The 14,352-nt window shown below is 36.5% G+C and overlaps 2 protein-coding genes and 1 long non-coding RNA gene across 4 annotated transcripts; all 3 read left to right on the top strand.

Annotated features, from left to right (window-relative positions):
* Nucleotides 1-2,871: 2,871 nt before the first annotated feature.
* On the top strand, nucleotides 2,872-5,888 carry LOC122057999 (disease resistance protein L6-like). The gene is made up of 5 exons (XM_042620372.1): nucleotides 2,872-3,221; nucleotides 3,928-4,413; nucleotides 5,062-5,102; nucleotides 5,199-5,353; nucleotides 5,487-5,888. The coding sequence occupies exons 1-5, from the start codon at nucleotides 2,872-2,874 to the stop codon at nucleotides 5,886-5,888; spliced, it is 1,434 nt and encodes a 477-aa protein (XP_042476306.1).
* A 1,002-nt stretch (nucleotides 5,889-6,890) lies between these two features.
* On the top strand, nucleotides 6,891-10,014 carry LOC122057001. 2 transcript variants are annotated; one of them, XR_006133427.1, is made up of 4 exons: nucleotides 6,891-8,100; nucleotides 8,260-8,464; nucleotides 9,199-9,488; nucleotides 9,619-10,014. It is a non-coding gene; the product is annotated as an uncharacterized LOC122057001 (long non-coding RNA). The 2 variants fall into 2 exon arrangements; XR_006133428.1 differs by having other exon boundaries at nucleotides 9,211-9,488.
* Nucleotides 10,015-12,293: 2,279 nt separating this feature from the next.
* Nucleotides 12,294-14,324, top strand: LOC122058425 (disease resistance protein RPV1-like). The gene has a single exon (XM_042621109.1). It carries the CDS (start codon nucleotides 12,831-12,833, stop codon nucleotides 13,371-13,373), a length of 543 nt encoding a protein of 180 aa, XP_042477043.1. The 5' UTR covers nucleotides 12,294-12,830; the 3' UTR covers nucleotides 13,374-14,324.
* The last annotated feature ends 28 nt before the right edge of the window (nucleotides 14,325-14,352 follow it).

Consider the following 14,352-nt stretch of genomic DNA (forward strand, 5'->3'; position numbering starts at 1 on the left):
GTGTAGGTAATTATGACTTCTTTAAAAAAGAAATATGTAGGTTTTATAGGGAGGAGGTTAGGTATATCACCGACTTTCCTAGAGCTAGTGATTCAATCAATGAGAGGGTTTTGATGGGGAGGAGCACAGGGAATTTTTTCAAGGGGAGGAAGAGAGAGAGAGAGATGTAGGTATACTATTGGTGAAGTTAGCACCAAAGGTATAGGAAAACTTTTGATTAAAAAAAAAAATCGTCATTATATTACATAAGGGAAAATTATCATGATGTGCTCCCATGCCAACACACGGGTGGTGAAAAGATCACAACAACTTTTAGTTGGATGCTTGTGCACCTTCACTGGTTTATCTTTGTGCTAGTGCAGTGGCCATTTGATCAGGTAGTGATCCCAACCTCTTACATAATTGCTAATTTCAAATCATACCATCTTTAGTTACTAAACTTCACTTAAATTTATAATTAAATATTGAATTCTTTGAATTTGAAACGTAAAATATAATTATAAATATGATAAGAATGTTAATGTCACTGAGATCATTATAAATTCAGCATCAATACACACTTTCAGATACAATTTGAATGTTAGAGATTATAACATTAAGCACATCCTCGTTCGTTTGTAGATTGATTGAAGCTCCCATCCATAAAATCGATTGATCAGTGGAAGGGATATGTAGATAGAATTCAGAAGGCGGGGCACTGATTGGGAGACATGATCTTCCAAGATAATGAGGATGGAAGGTCTGTACTCTCTAGTTTTGGGCCTCTTTCCCAATAGTTGATAAGTAACAGAATTTGGTGGGGATTTGGAGCATCATTTTCAAAGATAAATCGGTTCCATTATTGTCTTTTTTTTGTTTTTGGTAAATGAAATAAGTGGTAATTGTTGTCGGTGATTATTTTTGGGTATCGTTTGTAATTTTGTATTTTATGGGAATTAGATTTCTCTGTGCGACACCATATAAAGAGAGAAAATTTGACTGCTCCTAATAGCTGTCAAAGATTTAGATTTCTTTTCATGCAATTTCTTATCTACAAGTTGCTAGGAAATGCAAGATAAAAGACGATCTTGAGGAAGAAAAGTGTAAGTGGTTGTGATCTTTTCACCATCATAAATAAATAATATCTTTAAGGACACATCAGCTATGCCAATATCCTTGATGATTGGATGAAACAAAACTTGTAAGTGGTTTGGTTCAAACAATGTTTTGAACCAATCAATTTTTTTTTTTAAAAAGTGTAATAGGTTACAAGTGAAAATGAAGGGTAATCTGGGCATTTAAAAAGAGTATGGGAGAAAGAGATGTAAAAATAAAAAGGCAAGGGAGTATCAGTAAAAAAAAAGTAAAAGGTAGGGGGAGTTTTAGTAAATATAGGTCAAGTGTAGGGGAGTGATAGTAGATTCCCCTTTAAAATTAGGTAAATTCACTATTGTATATGATTATATGATATACAAGTGGTGGTATCCGCATGCATGAAATCTCAAAGATAACATGCAGAGTCCAACAAGCGCAGTTGAATAGATGGAGGATAAAGTAGGTGTGATCCAATTCGGAACATCTAGTTAGGCTCCTTTCTGACCTTACATTCATTTCATGGCCTTTGAGCATAATCCCTATTGTTTTGGATGCCTAGCCCTTAGTGCGATGAGTAGGCGTATTAACACTACTTTTTGTAACCCAGAGTATGACACTTTGGTGTATCTTTTATAATTAATCTTTTTTTTTTCTTAAATATATATTTAAAAAAAAATTGTTTACCTACTGTATATTTTAAAATTAGACATTACTGTATATATTATATGCAAATGTCATTTTCCAACAAACATGACATTAAAATAAAATGCTAGAAACTTCTTAAATAGTTGAAACACTACAAGAAAAGATGCTTTCATGACACTATGGTGAAAGCAAATCCAGTTCAAACATAGTTCCTAAAATTTAATTCAAGTTCAATTCAATTTTAATGGATTTTTAGGTCCTATCTTACTGGAGGACTCATGTCAACTCAATCCAGGCCTAATTGATTTAATTGGATCAGGTTGACCTTAATTGACCTTGATTTTTGTTAACGTCAGCCAACATTGTTTGAGTTTGTTTTTGTTATGTATCTTATGCATTAAAAAAAAAAACCAATAAATCAAATGATCAATATACAATTAAAATTATGAAGTGCAACATAATAATAGATATTTAGAACACCTAACCATAAGAATTCAATGACCTAAATTCTATTATTAAAAAAAATGATAAGCTAATAGCCCTAAATTATATTACATAAATCATGGTTAAAATCGATGCTAAATTGAATCAATCTTAGGCCTCAATCTAAGTTTGACTTTACCTTAACCTGAAGATTAATGTTTTTCAACCCTAACCTGCCCTCAAGGGACAGAAATTTTAACCTTCAGGGCGGGCCGGTGCCAAACTTACACCGGAGTGAAGGGTAGCAGAGCGTCTTATCAAAAACGCAAAAAGAAAAGTAGCAGAGCTGCCGAGATATATCCACACCCACTTTGTGGGGCTTAATTTAGGCGGCGAGAAGCCTGACTACTGTCGTACCAGTTACGTTTGCTCTCAAGATTCTGGGTTTGATGTTGGGGTGCTCAAGAATTAGAAGCTAGGAAAGGGAAGGGGAGCGGAGAAAGGTTTCCATTGAAGAGTGAAGATTGATTAGCTAGAAAAATATTTTGCAATGAAAAGAAAACTCTCGTCTTTCGGAGTAGGTCACCCTGACGATCTCCGTCCACCTCCTCCTCCTCATCTGGTCGGAGTTATGATGATGTATTCCTCAGCTTCAGGGGTATAGATACTCGCAACACCTTGACCAGCCACCTCTACAATGCTTTGGATGCTGCCGGAATTCATACCTTCATGGACGACGTTCAACTCCGCACCGGGGAGGAGATCGGCCCAGACCTACTCTCTGCGATCCAGCAGTCCAGAATCTCTATTCCCATCTTTTCGAAGAATTACGCTTCTAGCAAATGGTGCCTTAAGGAGCTCGTCAAGATCGTTGAATGCAGGAAAACCATGAATCAACATGTCCTGCTCGTCTTCTACCATGTTGATCCCGCCGACATCCGTCACCACACTGGGACCTATGCGGAGGCTCTTCAGGAACACAACAAGCGTGTCGATCAGGGGACCATTGACGAGTGGAAAAAGGCTCTGACAGAGGTTGGGAAATTGAAGGGACGGGTTTTGAAGGAAATCGGAGGAGGGTAAGTCCAACTACTCCCTATTGTTAGCTTAATTATGGTTTCATCCAAGTAAAATTTTTTGGTTCCTTTCTTCTATTTTAATTTTAATTTTTTTCTCTCCAACTACTTATTTTGTTGATTTGAATTGGACAGGAATGAAGGACCTTAGTAAAATTAGCCGTTGCTACAGTTTCCACTGAATTGGAAAAAGACTCCCTGATTGTTTCTGATGACCTACTTGGAATCCAATCTCATGTAGAAAAAATGAACTTATTAAACTTTAAATCTGATGATGTAAAGATTGTGGGAGTATGGGGACTAGGTGGGATTGGTAAGACAACTATCGCTAAGGTTGTCTATAATGAAATCTTGCATCACTTTGAAGGATGTAATTTTCTTGAAAATGTTCGAGATACTTCACTTATCTATTTGCAACATCGACTTCTTTCTGACATATTGAAAGGAGTAAGATTTAAAATCACTAGTGAAGACACAGGAACTGATATGATAAAAGAGAGACTTTGCAGAAAGAAAGTTCTAATCATTCTTGATGATGTGGATGAAAAATCTCAATTAAATAGATTAGTTGGGAAGTGTGATTGGTTTGGTTTGGGTAGTAGGATTATAATCACAACAAGAAATGAGTATATCTTATTTCATCATGCAGTGGTTGAGAGATATGAACCCCTGAAATGGATGCAAATCAATCTCTTCAACTACTTTCCAGGCGTGCTTTCAAAAGGGACCAAATACCAGAGGAATATCTAGATCTCTCAAAAGACATCGTTAAGGAAACTAGAGGGCTTCCCCTGGCTCTTGAGGTTATAGGTTCAAGTTTATTTGGCATGGAAAAATTATTTTGGCAAGATATACTGGAAATGCTACAAAATCATTTTCTTGATGCTAAAGTATTGGAAAAGTTGAAAATAAGTTTTGATGGATTAATGTATTGTGAGCAACAGATTTTTCTTGATATTGCATGCTTTTTCAATGGAATGGATAAAAATATTGCCTGTTGGATATGGAAACAACAAAAGTATTACCCCAACAAAGGAATTAAGGTTCTTTGCCAAACGTCTTTGGTGAAGATTGGTGAAAATGGTGAACTAAAGATGCATGATCTACTTAGAGATCTTGAAAAGGAAATCATTCGTCAAGAAAACCTTAAGGTCCGCGGAAGGCATAGTAGGTTGTGGTCTCAAGAGGAAGCCTTGTATGTGCCAGAGAAACATACGGTAGGTACTCAATAAATGTTCAGTACACTTTAGTTTATGCTTCCAATTATTGGTGATGTTTGTTAGCATAAGCTAACCATATACTTTCACTGAAGGCACTTGCTATTAAAAGATAAAGTATGATGGACCTAATACCTAGAACACATTGGTTCATTCTTTAAGGTTTCAAAAATTTGATGTAAGAATATAGGTTTCTTTTTTTAAACTGAAATGTCATTGAGGTTGGTGAACTTCTTGTTGCATAGTAATAGTAGATGTGGTGGGATCCATGTTGTAGAGGATCCTGCACTCATTTCAATGGTGAATTTTCAGCCCTATATGAGCATATAGATGAAATATTTTTCAAAGAAACATCTGAAAATGCCACAGATCCTCATTGTCTAATAGCATTTTTGCGGATTTTCCCACCCTGGATGCACAATTGGTCCATATAACATGCTCATTTTGGGTTAAAATTTCACGAATAAGATTGGTGGAGGTCCTTTACAATGTTGGCTCTCACCAGGTCCAATTTTTGACAAGTGCTCCATAGAGCACAAGAGTTGACCAAATTCCATGAGCATGAAAAAATTTTGTACTTGTCAAATTTTTTATTTTATGTACTTATTTTAAATTCTTTGTTTTAGGGAACGGATAAAGTTGGAAGGGCTCTGCATTGACTTCGGAGGTAGTTCAAGAAACCAATACTATTTGATGAGTGAAGGATTTACTAAAATGACTTAACTTAGGTTACACCAAGTTGATTATGCACACTTTGCTTCAGACTTCATGCCTTATTTCTCAAAACTGATATGGCTTAGATGGAAAGGATGCCCTCCGGAATTTACACTGAAGAAATTTCATCCAATGAACCTGGTTGTTCTTGATTTGTCTTATAGTCTCATCACAAATAACTTGATGGGTTGGAAGCACATTAAGGTCTGTAAGAAATTTCTTTCACCTTTGTTTGATGTAATCAATCATGAACTTCTTTAAAATAAAATTCTCTGACAAGTTATTTCTCTTTTTTGCATGCAGATGGCAAAAAATCTAAAAGTTCTGAATCTGACAGAGCTTAGTAGAGATTGAAGGCCTCGAAGGGTTGGACTCCCTAGAGCTGTTGGAGATGATGAACTGCAGATCATTAAGAAAAATTGGGAAAATATCCATCTTGGGAAAACTGAAGGAATTAATATTCAAAGATTACTCAATGTTGTCCGAGGTTGAATGCCTTGAGGGACTGGACTCTATGGAGCTGTTGACAATAAAGGAGTGTGGATCATTAAGGAAAATTGGGAAAATATCTGACTTAAAAAAATTGGAGGAATTAAAACTCGAGGATTGCTCGATGTTATCCGAGATTGAGGGCCTTGAGGAATTGGACTCTGTTGAGTTGTTGACAATGAAATACTGTGGATCATTAAGGAAAATTGGGAAACTATCAAGTTTGAGACACTTAAACTTGAAGAGTTAAGACCATAGTTGTCAAGGCGTCGCCTAGGCAACGACTAGGCTTCTAGGCGGTTTGCCTGGGGCCTAGGCAACAGTTGCCTTATTACACTGCATGCCGCCTTGTATTTAAGTAAATGCTTTTTATATTTGTTATTTCATTTACTTAAGATATTATTCATAAATAAGCAAATACCCCCTATTTGAATCCAATAAAAATAGTTTAAAAATCAAATTCCAAAAGGATAAAAAGTCAACCCCGCAGTCTAAGAAGAAAAACTGGATTTTGGTTATAGGGGTGATTTTCAACTTTTAAATGCTGGAGTTTTTCTAAATTATAAAAATTTTATAAATTCTATCATGTTAAAACATTACTAAAAATCAAAAGTCCGGTAAATTAATTTTTTGTTTTGATATCCATAAAATTATTTTCATTCAGACGATTTTAACAGCATTTGCGCACTTAAAAATAAGTTTGATCGGAGCATAATTTTGTCATTACAACTCAGATTTAAGTAATCTTAGACTTGTTGGAAAGCTGGCTTGATATTATTATTGATACAAAAAGTCTCATGTAAAAATAATCTCATTTGACCAGTCAAACTTATTATAGAACTAGAGCATTTCGTGAAATTTTGATTTTTTATAACTTAATATGACTTAATGTTAATTTTTTATAATTTAATATGACTAAATGTTGATTTTTAATGACTTGAAGTTGCTTAATCTGGATTTTTTATGATACAAAGTATATATAGCTTACTAAATAATGTTAGAAAATAGGGAAAATAAAAAATAACAATTGGTCGCCTTGTTCGCCTCAAGGCGTGAGCCTTCTCGTCTAAGCGCTTAGACAACACTCCACCGCCTTGGTTCGCCTTGGCGCTGTGACAACTATGGTTAAGACTCATTTGTTGCATGAATTTACTTTAAGGTTGAGTGAGGGCCTTGTTGGTTTGGATTCCTTGTTGCTGTTGAGAATAAGATCTTGTGCATTAAATTGGATTGAAGGCCTTGAGAATTTGATGTCTTTGGAAAAACTGATCCTAGATGATTATTGTATAGAAAAGATTACTAGATCTCTCGAACTTGAGACACTTGAAGCATTTAATTGCTCGCTAGTGCAAAAAATTAACCAAGATTCAAGGACTCGATCGATTGGAATCCTTGGAGACCATGGATTTGGGGTATTCTATAGAAAGATTACTAGATCTCTCTAACTTGAGAAACTTGAAGCGCTTAGATGCTTGCTACTGCGACAACCTAATGGAGATTCAAGGCCTTGATAGATTGGGATCCTTGGAGACCTTGGATTTGAGGTGGTGCTCGTATGTGGAAAGATTACCAGATCTCTCCAACTTGAGAAACTTGAAGCATTTAAATGCTCACAAGTGCAAAAAACTAACGGAGATTCAAGGCCTTGATAGATTGGAATCCTTGGAGACCTTGGATTTGGGGTGGTGCTTGTCTATGGAAAGATTACCATTATCTCTCCAACTGAAGAAACTTGAAGCATTTAAATGCTCACAAGTGCAAAAAACTAACGGAGATTCAAGGCCTTGATAGATTGGAATCCTTGAGACCTTTGATTCTGAGTGATGCTCATCTATGGAAAGATTACCAGATTCCGAAGATTACCAAATCTCTCCAACTTGAGAAACTTCACCTGGGTGAACAATTTTGAATTGAAGTTTGGACAGGAAGAAGTCATGTGGGAATATCATCTCCTAGTGGATTTGAAGTGTCTGCAACCTTCCATTGAGATGGGGAAGAACGAGTCTCAGCCCTAGAGGGTGGGCTTTGGTTCATCTCTGTGAACCAGAGAAGGTTGAGCTCTTGAAGATGGAACAGAAGACCAGGGGAAGAGGGGAGCAAAGGTGATCTGGAAACAGATCGAGACTTCTGCTTCAGATGTAGAGCCAAACCCAGGGGAAATGAGTGTGGTGGGGGAGCTTGAATTTGAGGTTCCTGCTTCAGGTGTTGGTCTCTCGGATCATGAGGATTGGATAGATCTCGGTTCTTCCTCCAAGATAGAGATGTAAATCCCAGATCTGTCAAACCCGAGAAATTGACAGAGTTAAGATTCATTTTATGTTAGCCATGTTGAAGCATATAGAATAAATGCTGGGTTGGTATTTGTTTCCTATTGACATCTCCACTGTTAGATATAGTGCTAGGAAATCCTCCCATATAACTAAAGATGCACATCTCAAGTGGAACTCTCTTAGGCCTTCCAGGTACCTCTCTAGTCCTTTATTCTTTGTAACCATAAATTCATGTTATTCTACATGTGATGATTCAAATTTGTTTTTCTTTTAATTTTTTCATTTAGTTTTGAAAATTATATTAATTAATCTTAACAGCATGGAGTGGTATTGTGTATTTAATGATATCAGGTCCCTTCTACTTGGAGGTTTTTTTATTTGGAGGACGGAAACTGGAAGAAATCCATTGGCACAGAGCTACGGTTGAGCTCACATTCATTCAGTTGGCTGCGCAAGTGACCTTCCTGAAATAAAACCTCTGTTCATATTGTACGATCTGCAGGTAAAAAATAAATCAAAGCATCTCTATACATTTGAGGACTACTCACAAACCTGGGTAAGATCCCTTTTATTTTCTTTTTGGTGCGTATGTGAGAGCTTCTAGTTGTAACCATGTTGGTTACAAGTTAAACTGTAACCTTGGCCCTGATTCTGTTTCGTGGCATCTGAGGCGGGGCTGAAAATTTGTTGACATATTGATCCCAAGGTCACATATTCACATGTCAAGTTTCAGCCTCGAGTTTGTCACGTGGCAAAACAAAAATCGGGACTACAGTAGTGTTCACGGTTATAAACAAATTGGAAAAGTAAATGATTGAATTTGAGGCTGAAATTTGACACATGGCCGAGCTATAAAATTTCCTATATCTGACAGCAAATTCACCTTATCATCTTCCATGTGGCAAAATAAGTGATGGTTACAAATTCCCTATATGTTAAACTTATCAGCTGCTAGATGTATGCCTAGAGTTCCAGGAAGCAGCTAGGCAAACCACCTAGAAAGCCTTATTGAATAGAAGTTCTATAACAAAACCATTATAGGCAGAATTATAGTTCACTCCATATGAAGATTTATGACACAGTTGTTTATTTTTTATTTTTATAATGCTTCTATTTGTGTTCTCTATTTACCTGAATGACTCATTATTGGCTACTGACTGCTTGTGTGGGTTTTGATGTTGAAAAAGAGACTAGATGATTAAGACTTCAGAATCTGAATTTGCATATTATATATTTTGTTAATGTGAACTTGTGACTTTATGTGGAGCAAATTTTGAGTTTCTATTTTAGTTGTGGTTGAAGGTAGGGACAGATTTCTCATTTGCTGTTTGTTGGACATGAACCCACTATATTTGGTATGCAAGCCACATGCTCTACCAGGCTAAGAAGGCAAAGAAGCTGTTTTTTTTGTCCTATAATGCAGCATGGAGTATGGATTGTTAGTGTGGGTCAGCTATGGTTCTACTTCTGGATTCAAGGTGAATCCATTTAAGAATACAATTTAAAGCCTGAAAATTTGATTCTGGAAGTGAGACATCCAAGCTTTCACAAATTCTGATCATGCATACCCAGACACAGAGGTTGGCTTCTTGAAACACCCAACAATGATAGATATATCCATGGTTAAATATGATCTGTTGTTTATGGTTATATTAGCAATAGTTTATTGTTTGTTTAAGCTATGATTCACAGATGTTCTTGTATTTGCAGCAACTTGTGAAGGTGCATGCATACATTGTAAGCTCGAACCATCAAATTGGATGAGGCAACAGCAAGAAATTCCCAGATGTTGAGCCATGAGCTCCTCCTTTTCCTATGCTAATGCTCGCTCCTTTCAAATGCTATGCACAATCATTTTCGGAGTAATCCATACTCAATGACCACCCATGGATTCACATGCTTGAAGATATCCGACTCATGGCCACTCATGGCCTAAAAGTTATTTCATCGGACACAAGAGAGCACTGGTGTGAAGATTGTGAAATATTTTTGTTCCATGATAAGTTTTAGAGTTTTCACATCTTGAGCTAAAAACTTAAATTTTGTCTCAATTTTGGTAATTGACATCAAGAACGGGAAAATCTTAATTTAACAGCTTAACATGGGGGGCAGAATACAAGGTTAAGGCCTACAAGCAGAACTTGTGGACCTGAGTTGTGTCCAAGGAAGTTCTGAGGAAAGACAGATGGGTTATGAAAATACCATCCTGCTCTGTGGTTGGATGCTTGTGTACCTCTTTTGGTTGATCCCTTATGCCATAGAATCCTATTTGGTAGAACCCTCCTTACCTTCTTCTGGATTACCCTTTTCCTTTCGTGTCTTGGATGATGGTGGTTACAGTAATCAACCGCCCACTTTTGCCTTGCTGGGTGGTTTTTGCTTTTCAATCCTCGTGGGGGTACTTTAGGTTATGTTTGTTAGTCAAGAGAAGAGAAGAAAAGAAAAATTTAGGAAGTTCACTTTGTGCTTGGCATGTCCTAAGCCAAGAGAATATTTAGTTTTTGAATTTCAAAATTCACATTGGGAAGTATAAAGTTTTCTTTCGCTCTAAAAAAAAAAAAAAAAAAAAAAAAAAAAAAAAATCTTATCAGAAACACAAGAAAACATAAAAAATTTTCTTTTCCTTTCTCTCTCTAATGGTAACTAAACATACATATATATTTTTTTTATTTTTTCACCATGTAACTTCATTTCTTCTCTTTCCTTTTCCTTCTTTTTTTACTAGATTCTTTTTTCTTTTCTTTTCTTCTCTTGGCTACCAAACATAGCATGTGGGGAGTCATTCCTTGGCGGTTAGGTCTTTATTGGTTACTGCCAAGTGGATGTTGGTCAACGAGAATTCCTTACTTTCCACGTGTCATCACTAAGGGGTGGAGTAAATTTAGTACCATAAACAACTACGTAGCATAGTTGGTGAGTTATGGTGTGCAAAAATCTCATGCTCATCAAGAGGTTTCAAGTTCAAGCCTCCTGATTGTTACCTACTTCCCTCCCCTATCTATCAAAAGAAAAAATGTTTAGTCCCATGGAGAATGGATCATCTAGAAAATATTCATCATCTAAAACTCCCCACAAATAGAGGAGATAAAAAAGATTAAAAAATCTGAATAATTTCAAATTTCTCAAAAGTAGGGAAAATAAAAGAAAAAAATTTAAATAAATAAATTAACAGAAGGTTACCTCTGTAAGGAGGTTGGACACATGGTACCTTTTTAGTGTCAACTCATCGGCTCGTACGAGCAGATGATCGGCTCTCAATCTCATCAGTCCCCATGTTGTCGCAATGGCGACTTGATTAGATAGCAATCCCAACCCCTCATATAATTATTAATTTAAAATCATTACAATTTTAGTCACTAAATTTCGTTTGAACTTGCACTTAGATCCATTAATTTTTTCACTAAAAATAATTTGAAATTGAAAAGTAAAATACAAATTAGGAAAAAAGAAAACTGAAAGATAGCATGATCTCTGCACCAGATTGAAATGGCTACCCCACCACTCATGAAAAGTGAAAATCCTGCCCATGTTAATGCATCTACTAGTGCTCCCATGCACCTTGCACCGGTGAAGTGGCTACACTTTCTTTTAGGGAACCTTCTCCCTATAAATTATATCTACAAATGGAATACGAAAAATCTGATATGAGAGAGAGAGAGAGAGAGAGAGATGCAAGATCATCCAGTATGTACATCGGAAGGAAGACTTCAGCTAATGCAACTTTTGGAAAGTCATTAGTGCTGATTTTATGACTTCTTCGTCTTTGAGAACCCTCTCTCTCTCTCTCTCTCTCTCTCCTATGTTCCTCTTGTTATGATGGAAGATACGGTGCTGTAAATTTCAGTTAATGAATTCCTGAGTTGATCATGTTCGTGTTGAAAGAATACATTGCAAACATGAGCTGTGAGAAGTAAAACTTAAGATTAATGGAAAATGCAATGAAATTATATTCTTATATTATATAAATAAATAAAAAATGAGTGGTGCCAACTGCGAACTTTTTATTTCTTGATAATAAGGAACCTCTCAAATCTATCCGGTCTTACAGTTCAGGCTCAAAGATTTCCTTGATTACATGTAACACAAGCTGGAGACATTTGTTAACACACAATGCTTTAGAACCAACGGAGCTTCACTTGAGGTGTACAACTGTCCCTGGCTCATAAAACAATTTCTATATATAAAATGGCAATGAAAATGAATATTTTTTCCATGGAAAGAAAATTATTTAAAAAAACTACGGAACATAGAGGTTAGCCACATTATCTGTTACATTGCCACTCAGTTTAGTATTCCTAGTTAAGGTGAACATGCATGACCATGATATATAATTTGATCAATTGATTGAATGAGAGCAAATAAATTGTTTGAATGGTAAGTGGCATAGTAAGAGGGAAAATGGATTGGCTCGTTACATGTGAGGAAGGGAGAATAAGTGAAGGGGCCCAAAACCCAAGGGGTAGGGTAGACAGTAAGCAATAAACTTGGTACAAGCATACTTGGTGCTTAGTGATCTTTTATATTTTTAATGAAAATTTAATGATTCTCATTTAAGTTCATGTCAAGCTTAAATACCCGTGGTTAAAAAATAATAATAATAAATAAAATGATGGGGCCAACTGGGGAGGGACTTAAAAAGTGGCTTGATTCTTGGGTCGATCGACTCGATCCACTAGTGCTATCTAGTGAAGAGTAGTAGAGATCAATAATGGAAGGGGACTTCGCAGCTGGAAGGAAGACTTTACGTATGAGAGAGATTGAGAGGTGGTGAATGGTGAAATTTCCGAGAAAAGGAGGGAAAGGAAAAGAAACAAGTGTGGGGGAGTGAATCAAGAAGCTTACTTACAAGATTGTTGCCCGCCTAATAAATTAGGGTCTGCAATCGAAGAGTGAAGATTGATTACTTTGAAAAAGATTTTGCAATGAAAAGAAAATTCTCATCTTTCGGAGAAGACTTCTCCATGGCAGCTCGATCATCATCTGCGTCGTCCTCCTCCTCCTCATCTGGTCGGAGTTATGAGGTATTCCTCAACTTCAGGGGTATAGATACTCGCAATACCTTTACCAGCCACCTCTACAATGCTTTGGATGCTGCCGGAATTCATACTTTCATGGACGACGTTCAACTCCGCACCGGGGAGGAGATCGGCCCAGAGTTACTCTCTGCCATCCAGCGGTCGAGAATCTCTGTCCCCATCTTCTCCAAGAACTACGCTTCGAGCAAATGGTGCCTCAAGGAGCTCGTCGAGATTGTTGAGTGCAAGAAAACCTTGAATCAAGATGTCCTGCCCATCTTCTACCATGTTGATCCCGCCGACGTCCGTCACCACACTGGGACCTATGCGGAGGGTCTTCAGGAACACGACAAGAATGTCGATCAGAGGATCATTGACGAGTGGAAAAAGGCTCTCACAGAGGTTGGGGGATTGAAGGGATGGGATTTGAAGAACATCGATGGAGGGTAAGTTCAATCACTTCCTATGCCGTGCACAATAACTTGTGAAACACTCATTGTCTGAAGAAGTAGGTATATAATCTAGCATCAACTACTTCCCATGTCTTCTTTAAACTGCACCAATAGTTTTCTATTATCTTTCAACCCTCAGCCTGCAGTTGTTGATCATCCTCGAAATTAACCCTTCGATCCCTTACAAGATAGCAACCTAAAAGTTGAGTACTATTAGGGATGGAGTTCCTGAATGCCCTTAATAGTTGCCATGTGGTAGATTGGTTGGTTCACAAATCTGGAAATGTTTTTCATATCATCATTTTGCAAGTTTATACTAAGAATACATTCCTGCAAACCCTTAATATTTCGTTGGGTCCTGAATTTCTTGGGCAAATTGTCCACATCATCATCTATACATCTTTAAAAATTTAGATTCAAATTTTAGTCCGTCTCATATTTTTATATGTGTCATTACAATAGTTTAGATGAAATAAGAAAAGTTTTTGAAGTGAAAATGTATTCATAAATCCATGAATTTAACAAAAAGGGGAGTGTGCAGGAAAGGATTCCTAATATAGAAGTAGAAGTTTGTGAAACATTTTTCCTATTATTATTATATATTTGCTGTAACAAGATGACACTTGGCATTTTTTTTGGGGGGGGGTGGTGGGGGATGTTTGAAACGTGATGGCAATTTAATAGCCATTCACTTGTAAGAAATAACCTGGGTTAGGGCCATAAAATTTGAATCTTTTTTTATGGGTGCATAAAAATGTGAGATCTTGTTTGTTCATGGTCTTCACCCTCCTTTTTTATTTTTTTATATTTTTTTAATTTACCACACCAAGCCAAACTTTGACACCTTGCTAATTTTCCAAGCAGAATGCATAAGGAAAAAAAAATGTAATAAAAGTTCTTTCATCCACTTCAGTTCAAATTATTGTTTTATGATGTCATCCAAGTTAAATAGTATCAGTTTTTTTTTTTTTTTTTTT

The sequence above is a fragment of the Macadamia integrifolia genome, chromosome 12 (assembly GCF_013358625.1).
Source record: "Macadamia integrifolia cultivar HAES 741 chromosome 12, SCU_Mint_v3, whole genome shotgun sequence".
NCBI classification, from domain to species: domain Eukaryota; kingdom Viridiplantae; phylum Streptophyta; class Magnoliopsida; order Proteales; family Proteaceae; genus Macadamia; species Macadamia integrifolia.

Bases quoted from the DNA above. Each gene is read 5' to 3' on its own strand.
- LOC122057999 (XM_042620372.1), top strand. From the start codon at position 2,872: ATGGACGACGTTCAACTCCGCACCGGGGAGGAGATCGGCCCAGACCTA. The intron at 3,222-3,927 runs GTAAGTCCAACT...ACTACTTTCCAG, and splicing joins TTGAAGGAAATCGGAGGAGG to GCGTGCTTTCAAAAGGGACC. The intron at 4,414-5,061 runs GTATGTGCCAGA...TCTTTGTTTTAG, and splicing joins TGGTCTCAAGAGGAAGCCTT to GGAACGGATAAAGTTGGAAG.
- LOC122058425 (XM_042621109.1), top strand. From the start codon at position 12,831: ATGAAAAGAAAATTCTCATCTTTCGGAGAAGACTTCTCCATGGCAGCT.